The sequence below is a fragment of the Nothobranchius furzeri genome, chromosome 17 (genome assembly GCF_043380555.1).
Source record: "Nothobranchius furzeri strain GRZ-AD chromosome 17, NfurGRZ-RIMD1, whole genome shotgun sequence".
Classification (NCBI taxonomy): Eukaryota; Metazoa; Chordata; class Actinopteri; order Cyprinodontiformes; family Nothobranchiidae; genus Nothobranchius; species Nothobranchius furzeri.
This window is the reverse complement of record NC_091757.1, coordinates 25,961,117-25,980,248: the sequence shown is the minus strand read 5'-3', so window position 1 is coordinate 25,980,248 and position 19,132 is coordinate 25,961,117. Positions and strand designations below refer to the sequence as shown.

The window sequence follows — 19,132 nt, the reverse complement described above, 5'->3', positions numbered from 1 at the left end:
ACTTTGATTAAATGCTTAAATCCTTCTCTCTCTACTGTGTTCAGAGGCATCATGTCTTTTGCTATACAAAAAGTTATAGCTTTTGTGATGGTTTTGCTTCTCTGAGTTCTGCTCGTATGGTGCAACAGCTGAAAATGACGAGATGATTGATTGCTGTTTTGGTTGTGCAGCTTCACCGCCAGTGAACAGGTGTTCTGGGAATTTCTCCTACCCCGTAAACCGTCCTACCCGTTGTTACTGAGCATGTGCGTGCATGCGCACAACACAAAAGGGGAATGCTACTCCGCTGTCATATTTGCAGGAAAATAGATAAGTAGTAAGTAGTACTGTTTATTCACGTTGATACTTGATTTTTTTGGTTAGGGTTAGAGTTATGGTTAGGGTTAGGGTTTGTGTCATGTAAAACACCGTAAAATTATCCTACGGGTAGGACGTTTTCTCAGAACACCGGCTGGACCACTACTAGCAGCCGCGCTAGTGCTAAGTCTACTTTGAGACAAGCTAACAAGTTGTCCGGACTCTGCTCGCATTTTCACGCTGGCTGTTTAATCACTTGGGTGGTATTTCTTTAGATGATTAAATAGATTCGTAGTGTTGCCAGTTTTTGAAGGCACCATTAGCCGACATACCTTGCATGTCGGCTTGATTTGTTAACGTCACTTTTGAGATACCCGAACCACCGCCACACAACTGACGTTGAGTAACTTTTCTCCTGAACAATGTCTTCATCTCCAGAAGACAACTCCGAGTCATGACTGGGATCTACTTTGCTGTCTTCAGCTCTACGTTTGGCCATTCTGCTTATTAAACCTCTTCACCGAAGTAGCGGAGCAGGAAAAGTGTAATTGCAAATGCTTCTTCTTTTTGTTAAAAGGCGGTGGGCAACCAACGCACATGGAGGGTTAGCGCCCCCTACTGAGGCTGTAAACATCTGTTATTTCTGATCGAGACTCCCAGCTGATCACCGTAATTGAACTGAAAATGATCGTGATCACAAGTGCGATCATATGATCGCCCAGCCCTATTTTCTGTTTATTTTAACTCTTTTTTTTTTTACTGTTATCCAGCACTTTGAGCTATTTCTGATTGTTATAAAGTACTTTTATAAATTTTGTCGGACAAATGTCAAAAGGTGACCTGTATGGCTACACAAATGACTGCAGATTTTTATAGACATATTTGAATATATATAGCATATTTGAACAATGTTGCAAGCATGCATTTAATTTCTGTCCTCCCCTTCTGAAGGCTAAACACTTGTCATCTTTTGCTAGTGCTTTCTAAAGCAAGGTGGGAACAAGTCATTGTTTTGGGGTGACAAGTCTGTCCACTTCAGTAAAGTCAAGTCATGTCTGTCATTTGGTCCATTTTCACGCCTTTGTTGAGTATGGGTTATGGAAGTATCGGCTCTAGTAAAGTGGATCAAACCATCACTGCTTTTCCTTGGCCAGCATGGATGTATAATCCCTCCAGCTTGTTCTGAGCCACCTGGAGGCCCAGGCATGACATGACTGAAACACAGTATCATCCAGCTAACAGGGGCGTTTTGGTTTGTAAACGGGAACGCCCACTCCAAAACAGGAATGCCCCCTTCTTCTTATTTGCTCCTGAAATGTTACTTCACCTCCAATATTTCAAATTAAATTATTTTCTCCGCTCATATATCTGTTCTTCATCTTTTATATACAGTTTTTGATCATCTGTGCTCACCCTGCCCTTTCATTTTGTGTTGCTGGTTTGACGTGAGCGCGCTCCACGCCCTCCCAACGCAAACCTACGTTTAAGTCCCGCCTCCTGCTTTACTCAAAGTTTGTACAAATATTAAACTCAAAATGGGAGACAAGGAATTAACTCGAAATGGGAGACTGTCAATAAGGCGGGACACAAACTTTTAATAATAATAATAATAATAATGATGCATTTAACTTATATAGCGCTTTTCAAGACCACCAAAGATGCTTTCACACACTCTCACATTCACACACTGCTAGTGATGGTAAGCTACTTGTAGCCACAGCTGCCCTGGGGAGGTCTGACAGAGGTGAGGCTGCCATTTGGTGCCGTCGGCCCCTCTGACCACCACTAACACAGGCAAGTTGGGTGAAGTGTCTTGCCCAAGGACACAACAGCAGGATGCCCCTGGCGGGAGCTGGAATTGAGCCCATGACCCTCCGATCATGAGGCAGCCCGCTCTACCACCTGAGCTACTGCTGCCCTAAACTTTTATCCTCTTCTTTGGACTGTTGCTCATAAGAAGCTCACCCGAAACTCTGCAGCTTGGCAGAAAGAAGCCAATGGGTTTTCAAAATAAAGTAAAATTTAAATGTTTCAAGATATTTAAATTCATTTCAAACTACAATTATGGCTAGTATAAGTGTGCACATTTAGGCTATATATTTTACGCTTTACATAGTGTAACAGGTTACGATTTGTTGGACTTTTATGTTGAAGGGGGGTGTTCTTGGCTGGTTGTGTGGAGAGTTCCGGTTCGGTTGTTTAGAAAGAGAAAATGAGCTAGTTTGAATGGAGATTGTTAATGCTGTTTTTCCTGGAGTTGAGGCGTGTGCTGCGGCCAACAGTAGCCCAGAATAAAGATCCGAAACGGAAAGAACAATTTGGAATCATTACAAAATCTTTAAAAAATAAAAATTTATTCTATTGGTGTGGTGGCTTTTATTTTGCTGTGGTGGTGCGACAAAATCAATTAGTGTAGACTCTTATTTTGACAAATGTAGTAGAGAAAATAACGTATTTTGATGTCCATTCTGACCGGTTAGTGAAATGCTATTTACCCCCATTAAGGCGTTTCTGTAAGCCAGGCGGAAACGCCCCGCGGCTGGCTGGACCCTCCTCGAAACACCTCTCCTGGGAGGAGTCCAGGAAGGATCCTCACCAAATTCCCAAACCACCTCAGCTGGCTCCTCTCCACATGGAGTAGCAGCGGCTCTACTCAGAGTTATTCAAGCTCTTCGCCCTTACTCTGAGGTTGAGCCTGGGCATTCGACAGAGGAAACTCATTTCATTCATGCATTCATGATCTGTTCTTTTAGTCTCTACTAGTGATGCACCAATATGAAATTTTTGGGCCATTACCGATATCCGATATTCGGGGTATCAATATGGGTATAATCTGGTCAGGTATAATAGGGGTATCAATATGTTTATCAATAAGCCATTTCCTGTAGTCGAAGAGAAAAGGAGACAATGAGACAGCAAGTCAACCAGTTATAACTGTGGCATATGCACAAGGCAAAATGCCCTGAACATCTGGTCACAGACTTTATTTAAACATAAAGATAAGAAAGAAATAGGAGTGAGAGAGAGAGATTGTGTGTGTGGGGGGAGTCGAGAAGTGTGTGTGAGTGGCTTGTTCTGGTGTGTCTGAATAAGTGAGCTTGCAAAGAGGCATAGAGTAATATATTTTACATTCACTTGATTGAATCAATGATCAAGAAATAATAGACATAAAATTTTCATAACATATACCCCCCGTTAATGGGAGATATATAGCCTAGTGAACTAGACCAAATTATTGCTTTGCAAAGAATGGTCTAGGCATGCTCCATTGGAACCTCAGCAGCTCCTACCAGGACTCTGGCTAGCCAATCACAGTTCTCTAAAGGGGTTTCAAACACACAAAGAGCTGTGATTGGTCCATAATGGTGGGCCAATCATAGTGCTCTATCTGCTTAGTGAACAAATCGCAGAGCTTTATCCGCTTTGTGGGCAAATCAGGGCACTCTATATGCCTGGTGGGTGGGATGATGCAACAGAGTGAAACAAGAGTATGTCACTTTCATTGTCCAGTGGAATGCGGAGATCATTTGAAAGACAACGGTAGAACCCGCCCCACAACCAAGAGCCGTCAATGGAGCGTGGCCAGACTAAATAATACATTTATTTAGTCTGGCTTGCCAGGCTAGGAGATATACATAACATGCATGAAATTTTATCCACTCTCATAACTTGACACCATTGTCTATGAAAGCTTCATTAATCACTACTTAAGGAATAGGGAAAGGGTAAAACCAGGAACGGTAATCACCTCAGTTGTCATAAGGCCCAGTAGGGTACAAATCAAGCAACTCAAGACAAGCTAGATAAGCATCTAACAAGAAAAATAATAATAATACTCTACGGTGAGATAGGGAAGGTTCAGAATCAGCACGATGAGGTGTGAACACAGCAGGAGGTGCCGCATTCGTTTGTCTATTACGGATCGTAATCTCAATCCTGATAACTTTGTCCAAAGAATCATTCCGTACAAGCGTGATACAAAAATCAGTAAAACAGTAAAGAACAAATAAAATAATAAAAGATGACATCAACAGCATTTTACAGAAATACAAGTGAGATAACGGGAATCCGTTAAATCAACACAATTTTTTTAGTTTAGTTTATTTAAAACAAAGAAAACATACATAATTTAAAAAAAAGACAAACAGAAAAAATGCATATATCATCATCCTTTTTTTCTTCTTCTCTGTCTGAAAAGGAGTAGGCTGAAGTCAAAACTTATATGTCCCTACCCCTTTATACAAGTAATTTTTACTTGTTTACTAAATGTAACACAAAACCTACATTAAAACAAACAAAATGGTACAAGTCACCAAAAACCATCAAACCATATGGAAAAAAACAAAAAAAGAGAGAAAAAAAACACATCTTTTTACAATTGATGCTCACATTTACTTTTCCTTAGAATAAAGGACAACCACATAAATCATCCATTTTCCACTATATACTTGTTCAGAATGTTTTTTTATAATTCATTTTAAACACATTTATATTTGTACTTACTTTGATTTCTTCTTCTAAATTATTCCATAATTTAACCCCTATTATTGTGATACACATCTGTTTTAATGTTGTTCTAAACTTATGTATCTTTAAGTTTAGTGTCCCTCTCAGGTTATATCCTCCTTCTCTCTCTGTGAACAGTTTCTGTATTTTATCAGGCATTAATTTATTTCTTACTTTATACATTATTTGTGCTGTTTTGTATTTAACCAAGTCCTGGAACTTCATTGTCCGCGTTTTAATAAAAAGTTCATTTGTGTGATCCAAATATCCTGCATTTGTTATTAATCTGATAGCCCTTTTCTGCATTGTTGTTATTGTTTGTAAATTACTTTTGTACGTATTTCCCCAGACCTCTACACAATAGCTCAAATATGGCAGTAGCATCGTATTGTATAACATATAAAGTGCTTTCTGATTAAAAATATACTTAGCTTTCCCCAATATAGCAATGCCCCGTGCAGGCTTCCCCCTAACATATTTGATGTGTGGCTTCTAGGATTGTCACGGTATGAAAATTTAACCTCACGGTTATTGTGACCAAAATTATCACGGTTTTCGGTATTATCGCGGTATTTTTTAAACGGTGTTGCATATGTTCAGAAAGCATTGATAGTCCTGTTCTACACAAACTGAAATAGTTTTGAAAAGGTTTAACAGTGTTTATTAAACCTAAAATAACACAAAGCCTTAGCATAAGTGCAACTTTTCACAAGTAAAGGAACAAATAGCTTCTTTTTCTGGAACATGTTACTGTAGTCAGTGCAGGTTTAAATGATACAAATCCAAACATTCGAAACATAAACAATATGTAAACAAATTAAAGAAACACCACTTGTTTTCTCATATACTTGTTTTCTTCATTATCAAAATGAAAATCTAAAACTCCAGTCCACACTTGACTTGAGCACTGTACAAGTCAACCTTAAAAAAATATGTATTTAAAATAAATAGCCACTTTAAACAAATTACTAAAATAACTACTACACTATGTAATCAAATCCAAATGTTCAAGTATAAATGGCATTGAATAAGTAAACAAATCAATGACAAGGAACTAATTGTATATTTCTCATCATCATCAACAAATAAGATGCTTCATCCAGCAACAGGGTGTCCGTGACACGGTTTAAATGCTAGCAGAGGACGCTGCGGCTGCAGTATATAGTGACTCGTTGCATTCTCCCTCAACCAAAAGTCCTCACGTCATGCCTTTAAGCTAAAATGCTAATGTTAACTTACCTTGCACTGGCTGTTGAGACGTGGGTGATGGTCACGCAGATGTGCCATTAGATTCGAAGTGTTGCTGCCTTTTGCAGACACTTGTTTCCTGCACATTCTGCAAACGGGATAGCAGTCTTCTATTAACTGTCCCTCAGCATTTTTCAGAAATCCAAAATATGCCCATACTTCCAATTTAGTCTTCTTTTAGGGCTGATGGATGTCCTGGGCGCTGCCGTCTCCTCCTTCGGCCATTATTTCAGCTTCAAAGTTTTGGTTGCAAACTAAAAAGTGCGTGTGCGCGGGAACTTAAGCAGAAGCAATGGTGGCTGGTAAGGGTCACCGCGCCTAAACCACGGCCACGGTAAACCCACCGAGATAATTTAGTTTTTTAAAAACTGGACGGTTATTTTTATTGTCAACTTTTTTACCAGGGTTTACCGCTATACCGGTTACCGTGACAATCCTAGTGGCTTCCAACAGGTTCTGCTGTCTATGACCACCCCAAGAAATTTTATTTCATATACTCTCTCAATTTTTACATTATTAATTACTATATCTAATTCATTGTATCTGCTTTCATTACCAAACAATGTAAATTTACATCAAACCATTTTTTAAATTTATTTATTTCCTTTGTGACCACATCCAGGACCTGTTGCAATTCCACACCTGAGCAAAAAACATTTGTGTCATCTGCAAACAATACAAACTTCAATACTTGTGAAACGCTACAAATGTCATTTATGTACATTATGAATAGTTTAGGTCCTAAGACTGATCCTTGAGGTACCCCACATTGTATCTCTCTTGGTCCTGATTTATGTTGATTTATTTGCACATATTGTTGTCTATTTGATAAATAACTTTTTATCCAGTCCAATACTATACCCCTGAAACCATATTTTTCCATTTTTCTCATCAATATGTCATGGTTTACTGTATCGAAAGCTTTCTTCGGATCTAAAAACGACCCTGTTGCATGATTCTTTTTGTCAATGCATTCTGTTATCTCCTCAATAAGATCAATCAGTGCCTGGACTGTTGACCTATTATTCCTGAATTATAAACTTAAGGAGAGCTATATCATATATATTGAAGTGAATTTACTGTGATGCACAATTCTACAATTTATGGCAGTTCCTGTCAGGAGATTGGGAAGGGTTCGCAAAACCATATAATACTCAGAAAACATCAGTACAGTGTATTGAAACGTCAGGTGAATTTAGTTTAAAGCTTGTAGACGAGTCTTTCTGTGAAGGAAGAAAATTTAACGTGTAATATTAATTTACGCAGGTCTAACCATGGCAGAGCAGAGGCAACCCAGGCGTTCTTCATCAAAGGGCTTGTCCGTGGACTGAGAGTCCCGGTTGGAGAATAGGTGTGAAAGTCAGAGTCCTCTTCCGTTGCTCAGGATGGTTTCAGTCTCACGTTGATTAGTACCTTGAAGTCCAGGTCTGGAGTGCGATAATGGAGTTCGTAGTGTAGAAGCGCACAGTTCAGCTTCTCAATTGAAAGACGTCAGGGTCTTTCCTTGGCGTGTCGAGGCGGTTGTCCAATTGTCAGGGAGCTGATCTTGTTCCTCGAAAATTCCTTCAGGTCAGTGAGGAACCCCAATCCTTCATTTCAGTTCCAGTTCTAGTACCCCCTAAAATGCTGCTGTCCCAGTTGTTCCATCAGGTGCTGAGAGGCGGCCCAAGTGCAGGCCATGAACGTGCACCAACATCGGCAATGTGGTGAACCCAGCAAGCTTGAAGCAGATCTTTATCTTATCATTATCTTGATCTTATCTTCACTGGGGTTGAGACATGAACACCTATTGTTGCCAACACACCTGTGAAGCTGGACTTCGTTGCCACCCTAGTGGCGGTTGACGTTGATAAGCTTGCAGTGGGATAGATGAATCCAAGATGGCCTCTCAGCAATCTTCACAGCAGTGGGAGTGGTGAGGAGTACTTCGAATGGACCTCTGGCTGCCCCAATTGTCTTGCTTCAGCACATTCATCAAAACCCAATTTCCTGGTTCCATGACCTGTGGTGAAAAAGCACAAGAAAATTCTGGGAGATCACTTGTTGATTTTGAATTGTTTTCAGCAAAAATCCTTATCATCTAGTATTTAAAGTAATTCCATCCAGGCAGTGTAATAATGTGAGAAAATCATTATCAGCCACCCCTCCGCTTGAGGCATGAGACAACTCATGGCTTACCAGAAACAAAACATAAACAGGTCTGATACCAGCAAGCATTGCACCAACCCGAAGCAAAAGTTGGACCTAACACAACATGTGAAAAAATACCCATCCCAATGAACTTGCAATTACCAGTTTACATCAGCAGGGGGCAGAGTCGTGCAGCACAGTGTGCATAAAACAACAAAACAAAACAAGACTAAACAAACTAACAAAAAAAACATAATCTGTGTAAAGTAAATTGAAAATAAACACAAAGTGATTTACATCACCTATAAGTAACAGGAAAAATTGTAGTAAAAGAGCTATTGTAGAAGATTGTAATCTAAAGAAATCAAAAAGAATCACCCCATCTGGGAAAAAGGGTGAGCTTGTCAGCATCCCCAAGCTCATATCACAAAATAATAATGTCATAGACTCTATGTGTTTGCTCTCATTCGCCAGAAACTTTCACCTATATTCACATCATCAGAGCTAAATCAGGGAATATATCCAAGTGACTATTTAATTTCATCTCTTTGCTTCCAACACTGGAGTTAACCAACAACGAAACCAGTCCTAGCTATCAAAATAATATTTCAACTTCATAGATTCAGTAAGGTAAGGCTGCTTCAGAGCACATCAACAATGTACAATTTCACTCAATAATGTCACTCAAATAATGTGTAAAATTTTTAAACAGGAGATAAATCCTGTCTGAAACGAGTATCCGGCTCATCCCTACAAACAATATTTTTAGAGTGGTCAAAATGCAGTTTTTGAATTCAACAGGTACTGCCCACCGTATTATTTTCACCTGGGTGCGATTGTCATCCGCTGAACTCCCTTGTCTTGGTTTTAAACGTCAAAAACAATGATAAAAAAAAGGAGATAAAATGCAATTTGACAATAGTCATTAGTTTTAGTTGGTCTGGAAGTACTGTTAAATCACACGGTCAATTTCTCAGTCCAAGAGGTTCAACCAAAAATCTACATACTTAGCTTTTATTGGTCTAGAAGTACTGTTAAACAATCAATTTCTCAAATCGAGGGGTTCCACTAAAACACTTTCCCTGTCAGCCACTAAATGTGGCACAGTTCGTAGTTCATATATTAGTCACCAGAATACCAGGAATTAAATATTCGGCCAGTGCTTGACCCTTTGATGCATGAATTATGAAATTTTCAATCATGATTATTTAACAATGTCTTTCATTTATCTTCAGGTGTGAATGAAACAAATTTGAACAAATATTTTTTGTAACATTTAATAATTTGCATATAATTTACTACATGTCCACCACAGTGGACAGCGAGCATTCTGAACATGAAAAATGTTGGCTGGGCTTATGAAGTCCACATGGAGGGTCTCAAATGCAATAAAGTCTTCAACAGCTGTGCTTAATTGCAAAAACAAATAAGTAAATTACAGTTTTGAGAACCTATCCACTGTAATGACCACTTTGCATCAAGGAGTTAATTTCTCATTTTTATGTTCTAGTTTAAGTTACCTTTGAGGCCTCAACTGATAAGACCAGCACAGCAGCTGTTCTTTGGGTTATTTTGAGCCTGGCTGTGCTCTCTGTCTTTCACATTTTCAACCCTTTTTTCTTTCCACTGCTCTGTGCTTCCTCATAAGCATAATACATTTGTGACACGTCAGCGGTTATCAAAAGCATGTTTTCTATCAATTCTCTGATAATTTTCAGATCCTTTCCACATTTCCTGGATTGACATTTCCATCAATGTACAATATTTACTCAAAAGGTATTTTGTGAGTTCTTATTTCCCCATATAGATACTACACCGTCTCTTCTTCGGCATGAGGTCAGATTTAGGCTCATGAATCTGCCCTCCAACTGTGTCTCTAAACACAGCGGGACTCACTTATCAGCCAACCACTTTAAAAGTCTGACCACCAACTTGAGACGTGTGCAAATGATTTGCCATATCCTTCTTTGTACACGAATAAGCAAGTCCAGACACTTTCTCATCCATTCAAACAACAATTAAAGCAGACAACATCTAAGACAACAAACAACAACAACTGATAACTAGAGCACGTTTCTATTTTTCCGGCAAAAACACTCAAAACCAAGCCAAACTCAGACAGCATTCATCTGTGAAACATCACTTCCGGCGGGTGACACCATAATTTGAATCTCAATAGTTATCATACTGGTTTACTTCTGTTTCTTACACCAGAGCTGCATTTCTAATTTCTGGCTAAAATGCACAAAACCAACCAAACTCAGACAATATTCATAAACCCAACTCAGACAGTATTCAGTCTGTCCAAACATCATTTCCGGCTGATGATACCAAATTTAACCTCTGGTCACCTAGGATTTCTCTCGGTACCACAAAACAAACAACAAACTTGACTCACCAAATCTCTCCACTCAGGTCTTGAGTAGTTCGTGGATCCGCATTTCTTCCTAGCGACGTCAAGACCCTCACACCGAACCCCCAGCGAAATTCAGCGCTGGAGGAGATTTAGGTTGTTGATAGTCCTCCGGCGTCAGTTCTTGGCGCCACGACGTGATGGGACCGGGGCTCTCGAAGGACCAAATGATGTTAGGGATTTTATCAATTTGTTTATCAACAACCCATTTCCTGTAGTCGAAGGGAAAAGGACACAATGAGACAACAAGTCATCCAGTTATAACTGTGGCACAAGCACAAGGCAAAATGCCCCGAACATCTGGTCACAGACTTTATTTAAACAGAAAGATAAGAAAGAAATGGGAGTGAGGGAGAGAGATTGTGTGTGTGTGTGTGTGTGTGTGTGTGTGTGTGTGTGTGTGTGTGTGTGTGTGTGTGTGTGTGTGTGTGTGTGTGTGTGTGTGTGTGTGTGTGTGTGTCTGAATAATTGAGCATCCAAAGAGGCATAGAGTAATACATATTACATTCACTTGATTGAATCAATGATCAAGAAATAATAGACATAAAATTTCCATTACATGGCCGATAACCGGTATTTTCCAATAACGATATACTGACATTAATGCTTCTAAAATCAGCAGATTTTGTATAGAATGAAAATTATTAAAGCTGAATTTACGTTATTATATATATTGTGGTTAATTTTGGCCCAGTTTTTTTAATCGAAACGATACCAATATGTTAAAAAATGACCAACATTGGCCGATACCGATATTGATGCCAGTATATTGTCCATCCCTAGTTTCTTCCCACGGCTCATGACCATAGAGCTCCGGGAGCTGACGCCACTTCTCCCGGCATGCAACAGTTCAAATCGAACGGTGCCATCTTGGCAGGCAGTAGCCCACAGCTAGGCTATTTGTTATTGTCAGAAAACTCAATCAAACGGAAAATATGGAAGGTTCCTGTTGTGTCCCAGGATGCCGGAACAGACCCGGATGAGATAAGGGAAGAGCTGTCTACAGGATTCCCCAAGATCCGGAACGCCGCAAATGTTGGATCATCACAGTGAAACTAGTCTCCAGGTTAAAATGAACCTGTGGGATCCAGAGAGTAAAGGTTTTCGCTTATGCAGCGACCACTTCATATCAGGTACTTAAACCAACGTTTCCTCAACTGTGTATGGCATTTATTTTAAATGCTTTTATTACGATTCTTAGTGGGCTTCCTAAACTTATTTTGGCGTGGCTTCTTCTGTCTTATTACTCATAGCAACAAGTAAACATCACGTAAAACGTTGCCTCGTGATTTCTGGGTGCTGCCGTTTACGTGTTTTATGATCACAGCAATTAACCGGCTAAGCTGTATTTCATTTTTAAGCAATGGTTCATCAATTGTCAGATCACACAGACATAACCTTGCAAAGGGGTGTTGCTAATGGTAACAAAAATCTCCACTTACCCTCCCGGTGACAACAGTGCTGTCCTTTGCATGAATAATCCAGATCTGGATACCGACAACAAACCCTGATTGAGTCCATTTGTATCCCTCCAGGCATTTCTATGCTCTTAGCGATGCTCCATAGGAGGACGAGGGAAAATTAACAAGGAAATTATAAATGTCAGGGTATCTCAAGTCCAGTACGAGGTCCACTCCAACAGCTTGTGGCATTTTAAAAAGTATCCCGGGGGCATGGTAAGGGTCGGAGACTAAACAGTCTATTTAATTTCTGACTATATAAAACGATTTCTTCGGTTAAGTGTGAAGTAAACTCCGACGGAGTAAAATCCAAGCCGATCTCATTCATTTTGTTTACCTTTTTTTGCCTGCCACATGACGTCCGGAGCTCTATAGGTGGGGGATGGAATGTAGGTCAACCAATAAATTAAAATCTTCACCTTCCAGCTTCAGTCCGTCTTCACCACAACAGACCAGCTCAGAGTCTGTAGATGCTGCCCTGACCTTACTGTAGATCTGAACATGACCATGAGATACTTTAGAGCCCCTAATGTGGTGGTGTTTAATTCTTTTGGATTAAAAGATTGTGTAGTTTTCTTTGGCTTATTTACTGAGTAGCCAGCTTAATCTTACTATCCAGGTTTGCCTAACTCTCAGACTCCAGTGTAGTGCTTCTCCATCCACAGCATTCTTCATGAGTAAAGATTGCCTTTAGGGGCCAGGGTGGTTAATGTAGGACACGGAGACTCGGGCAGAGCGTTTCCAGCAGCTTTGTCTTCATTTATGAGCCTCCACCATTTTAAACGCCATACCCGGTGTCACCTGTGGGGCTACATGACCACATTCCCATCTGCAGAAAATTATTTGAAAACAGATGAACCTCTCCCATCATGTAGCTGCATCACTTAATCCAACTGGAAGCTCTGAACCAGGTGTTTGTGTTTATAGCTGTTCTGAGGGAGTTGTGCCGGACCTTTCTGGGCAACATGGAAACTAGGTCACTGTGCTGTGCCTCTCTTGTTGTGTGTAGAAGAAAACTATAAAGTGGGGCTTTTACGTAAGAATGGGATGAGTTCCTCAGTGACGCAGGACCGTCATTGCAGAGATTCTTTCAAGCAGCCTCACAGCCTCTAAAACACACGTCCTTCCGACACCAATCTGGAGAAAAGCAGGATATAAAGAAGAAGAAGGGGCACGAAAAATAGATGAAATTCCCGTCCTTCGTTTAGATCCCTAAGAATGCTTGGGAAGGCGGGATCTTATTACCACTGCAAATTTGCAATATGCAGAGTAGAGGAGATTAGATGCATCTCCTCTTTGAAGTGTATTTTCCAACCATTGTGTGATGGCAAATTCCATCAAGTGTTGGGGGTGCGAGCGATAAGAGGAATGGGTTATGAATGCAGCAGCATTAAAAGCTGTCATTTTAGCAATGAGATGAAACACTCCCCAAGTCCCGCTAAATGGGGAAAAAATCCCTTCATTTCAGCAGTGTCATTCAGAACCATGCTGTGGAAAAGCCAGAGAGGACGGTCCTGAGGCTGGAGAGGATGCCCTTTATGTGTAGGAAAAAAACATTTCTAGCCAGAGAAACATGTTTAAATTTGAGTACAACAATCTTTTTAGCACATTTTCACCTTAAATACTCTGATTACTTTTACGTCTATTGTTAACTGGCCTCCTTTCTTCTAAGTGGATCATCAGACCTATGGTTTTATGTCTTAAACACTAGACTAAAGACACGGTCAGAGCTGGTCACTGATCACCACCTGATGAGTTGGATCTAATGACAGGTGGTTCCTGTCATTAGATCTTATCTCATACCTTGAGGCTTGGGATGCGCGAAATTTGCTTTTTTACCGATAACCAATATAATAACCAATACAATATAATGTATGTATATATATATGTATGTATGTATGTATATATGTATATACATATATACATACATATATATGTATATACATATATACATATATATGTATGTATATATGTATATGTATATGTACATATACATATATACATACATATACATATATATGTATGTATATATGTATATGTATATGTACATATGTACATATGTAATTACATGTACATATATGTATATATGTATATATATGTGTGCGTATATATATATATATACATATACATATACATACATATATATATATATATATATATACATACATATACATATATATACATATACATACATATATATATATATATATATATATATATATATATATGTGGCAAGAAACAACGTATATAAAATATGTTGTTTCTTGCCACATATATATATATGTATATGTATATACATATATATATATATATATATACATACATATACATATACATATATATATACATATACATATATATATATATATGTGGCAAGAAACAACGTATATAAAATATGTTGTTTCTTGCCACACACTCCCATGATGCAATCCGAGAAACATAAGCACTGACGTCACATAAACCCTCCTATTCCTGAGAGTTTGTTACTGTTGCTGCAATAAAATAAGCGTAGTACTTCCATTTCAGTTCAGTTCATTTCTTCAGCACCAGTTCCTAACAGTCACCTCAAAGCCCCAAAGAAAAAGCAACAAGTCCTACAAGGTCAGAGTCAGAAAGGTTTTTTAATCATGTGTGTGAGAGATCACAACATTAGGAAATCGCTGCAGTTCTTGTTTAAAAAATAAATAAATAATAAGCAGAAATTTGAATAAGCACAATAAAATAATGATATAGGGAGACAACAATTAGAGGAACGGCTACTGTGTTCTGATCAGAGCGGGTCAGGTCGGGAACAAACACAACACTAGGGTCATGTGACTGAAACAGCAGGAGAGTACAACACGCTGCAGCTTCTTCTTGTCCCTGGTGGTGGCTCCACCGTACACACGGTAATTGAGGAGGTGAGGATGTACTTGATTACTGCGTGTAGAACTGCCTCATCAACTGTATTGGCAGGTTGAATTTCTTCAGCTGCCTCAGGAAGTACATCCTCTGCTGGGCCTTTTTATGACTGAGGTGATGGTGGTCTCCCACCTGAGGTCCTGGGTGATGGTGGTCTCCCACCTGAGGTCCTGGGTGATGGTGGTCTCCCACCTGAGGTCCTGGGTGATGGTGGTGCCCAGGAAGCAACATAAATCCATCATTGTGATGGGGGTGTCAGTCAGGGTTATGGGGGGGGGGGGGATGCTTCCTAAAGTCCACAGCAACCTCCACGATCATTAGACATCAGTTCAGTCCAATTGTTATAAATGTGTGTTCAGTAAGTTATAAACAGGTTGTTATAAATGTGTTCAGTAGGTTATAAACAGGTTGTTATAAATGTGTTCAGTAGGTTATAAACAGGTTGTTATAAATGTGTTCAGTAGGTTATAAACAGGTTGTTATAAATGTGTTCAGTAGGTTATAAACAGGTTGTTATAAATGTGTTCAGTAGGTTATAAACAGGTCTGTTTAAGAGAACCAGCAAGTTTCTTCATTCCCCATCATAAACAGACTGATCTACATGGAGAGACGTTCCTGTGAAGCTAAACCTGATCTCAGACCTTTTTCTCGTGTAGCCTCATCCACTTAGGTGAAGTTAGAGATGACTGTGGAGCTGAGGGGTGGGAGCTATCTTCTGTTTTCCTCCACGCTAGTGTATGTTACAAATACAGCTGAAGCAGAGGACCTTTTATGGCAGTGACTATTGTTGATTGTTTTGCACATTGCTTCTGGGGGCCAATGTAAGAGTTGTTTGAGATGTATTTCCACCTTAAAGCAGTTTTCTGTTTAGAGGCTGAATGCTAACAGATCTGATTACTTCCAGGTGTTTCATCTCTCGATGTGTGCATCCCTCAGCCGTTCTGTTTTCATGTCAAACTGGGACTACAGCAGAGCTGCACATTCGTACAGCCTCCCATGCATGAAATAATTTATTTGATGCTTTGATAAGCAATAATGGACCCAGTAAGGTATAATTCATCTGCCCCAGATCTTTCTGGAGAGGATGTCTACCGCCAAGTGTCTCACCACCTCCTGGAGTACTCCCTCCCTTTCAAAACTGTTTCATTTGGTTGAAAAGGTTCCATTTATTATTTAAATCCCTTCATTATTCATCTTTTCCCCACCAACCCTTTACATAACTCAGGCCTCCTCTAGTACAAATTAGCATGACCTGTGTGGAGAATGGAAGCAAAGTGAAAGAGAAAACAGGAGCTTGCTCCTCCGCCTGTCCTCTGACGTGATTCTATGTGGCGTATTCAGTCTAATTTGTGGCCCAAAGAACAAAACAGCTGTGGCCTATTTTGTTTAGCTCTTGTAGGAGTGATGTCATCATTTCTGCCGTGTGAGGGCAGATAGCTCCTGGCTCTGGGCGAAGATGTCAGGAGGATTTCACCGAGTCACTGATGAGGAGCGAAGGGTTGTGAAGCTGTTGGCTTCATCCGATAACTCAAAAATTGCGGTGCCGTTCATCAGACGTCTATTGAACACTTCAGTAAGAGGACTGGACTTCTGAGTTTCCATAATAATGACGGTGTGGTGAAGCTCTACGGTCTGAAATGGACAGTTATGACGTGTTTTTGAAAAAAGGATGTTTATTTAGTGATTGCAGGAAGCTTGTGTGTGATAACATGATGAGGACCAGAAGTGAGAAACTGGACCTTCAGTTGTATCAATATTTCTAGCAAAACACATCCAGGCTGAACAAGGCTACAGTCCGTTATTTAGATAAAGGATGTATTTGTGTCTTCTTCAACAGTATGGTGGACTGCCCCGTTGGCTGACATCCGTAGTGGTCAGTACGTCACGTTGTAAATGTCCAATATCATGTGGACATCCCGCCCCATGACTAAGCTATGGGTCGTGGCTAGACTATACTGTATATTCACATTTATATAGATTTTTACAAGTTACGATACCTCCACACACAACTGTTCAGGACATACAGTGTGTCCTCCATCCAAGGCGCTTTCTAACACGAACGTTGAACCTGCTGAATACGATATAGTTTATCTTTGCATATTCCACACACTGCCTTTTGATTTTCACTTTAGTTAAAATGTGTCCTAATCTTGCTGCCTATCCTGTTTTCACTCATCTCCTCACCTTCTGTAGCTGTTTGTTTTTCTTTGCTCACATGGACGTAATTTTGGGGGGGACGGGGGGACATGTCCCCCCCACTTTTTCCAAAGTCAAGTTTTGACCCCTGCACTTTTTACCATCCAACAACAATATTACACTATATTAAATTGACACTGGTTGAGCTCTAGGACCAAGTGGAAAACAACCGCTTGTGTTGAAGCCTGTTTCCCATTGGAGCATACTGTAAAGATCCCCCACCCACCCCCCCACCCCCCCGTGTCCCCCACCCCCACTTTTAAAGTGAAAATTACGTCCATGCCCCACCAACATCACAGGTCCAAACCCTTAGCGTAATAATTGTCCCAGGCATTTTGTGCACGCCATCCCCCTCCCTGCTTTCACAGCAATCAGAGGTACACGTTAACTGAGGCTTACTTAGTCTCACTCTACCTTGCTGGACCCCCTACTGCCTTCCAAGTGCTTGGATGGAAAAACGGCAGCTGGGATGGCAGCAAATGTCCAACCTGAATTATAGTGACAGCCCATCCCTAATGCTCACCCACCAAACAGCTAGTGGTTAGCGATGTTACTCACCGCTCCGGCCTCTCCATCCGATGGTTTTAATGTTGGACTGGCACCGGTTTGAAGAAGTAATCCGTCACAGTCACAAACAACACATTCCGCCTTAGTTTTTGTGAGCTCCTGAATAAAAGTCCAACCATTTGTGATGATTAAACTCTTCTTTAAAAAAAAACTGAAAATATTCCTCTTGCAGCTGAGAATGTATAATTGCATTCTAGGCATTGTTTAAAGTGCAGATTAGATAAGAAAGAAATCACTTCTTCACAACTGTGGAGATTAAATCACCCGCTCGCAACTTGGAGTGAATGGGCGCTAGTGTCTACAGTCCAGGGGAGGAGCCTGCAGATTAGACGCTTCCTTGATGGGGAGGTGAGAGACATGGTGACACACACGTGTCCCATCCAGCCGTTTGGAAATGCTGAGCAGAGCAGCAGCGCAGAGCAGCAGCGCAGAGCAGCAGCGCAGAGCAGCAGCGCAGAGCAGCAGCACAGAGCAGCAGCAGCTGAGAGAGCAGGATTCAAATGTGAAGTCAAAAACCACTTTATGGTGTTTTTAATGAGGATATTACAACATAACATGGTCAAAAGCTGCAAAAAGTTGATTTTGCACAATATAATCCCCTTAAATTTTTTCATCTGTTTGTTGTTTTTCATTAATGTTTTTTTTTTTTTTTTTTTCAGATGCTGTCAATGAAGGTAATCTAGGTAAGTGAGTTCCTTTGACTTTTATGGTAATCTGTAAAACATAAAGTTCTTAGTAACCTGACACACCAGGATCGGCTACACTGTTAAATCTGATTAGCTCAGCTTACTTGAAGAAAACATGCAAACCGATTGCATTTCAAATAATAAGTACGCAGGACTAGGTAATTATGTGATGGAGCTATTAATACTTACAAGTAAAATAAACTTATTTACAAGTTACCCTAACTAGGTCAAACTAGTACAAAGTACTTGGAAAGTTGGAAATGTGTTTACTAAACTAGTTTTTGGGTTGTATATACTTAAGCTTTAGTAAACTGCAAGCAAAAGCTTAGTTAGACATAAGTTAGTGAAAGTTACTGACATTTAAGTATGTTTTACTTTGTATACAGGAGGAGCTTCAAAACAGAATTGCCTTGTACCATGTACTTAATATTTTAAGTGCAATCGGTTTGCATGCTGTTTTCAAGTAAGTACAGCTATCAGAAAGTTGTCCCGCCTACTTGAAAAAAGTAGCTTGAGCTGAGTTTGCTTGCTGTGTAACTGCCACGCTGAAAGACAGCATTGTGAGTGTGGACAGCCAGTGAGAGAGGAACACAAGGTGCAGTCCTGAACGTTTAGTGTGACCCATGCACTGCTTTTTTATTAAAGCGGAACGCTCAGCGGTCCCATTCCTGTGACTTGACACAACAAGTAACACCACATTTGCAACAGTGAATGAACTAATAACAAGG

General features: G+C 40.0%; 1 protein-coding gene across 4 annotated transcripts in view; it reads left to right on the top strand.

Annotated features, from left to right (window-relative positions):
• The window catches only part of nr6a1a (nuclear receptor subfamily 6, group A, member 1a), a 189,452-nt gene that overhangs the window by 77,133 nt on the left and 93,187 nt on the right, over positions 1-19,132 (top strand). For 3 of the 4 annotated variants that reach the window (XM_054731174.2, XM_054731176.2, XM_054731173.2), the window contains one exon: positions 18,378-18,401. The exons of the other annotated variant lie outside the window; for it this stretch is intronic. In XM_054731174.2, coding sequence (XP_054587149.1) covers positions 18,378-18,401 — 24 coding nt within the window. The remainder of the gene's footprint in view (positions 1-18,377; positions 18,402-19,132) is intronic. 4 annotated transcript variants of the gene reach the window in all.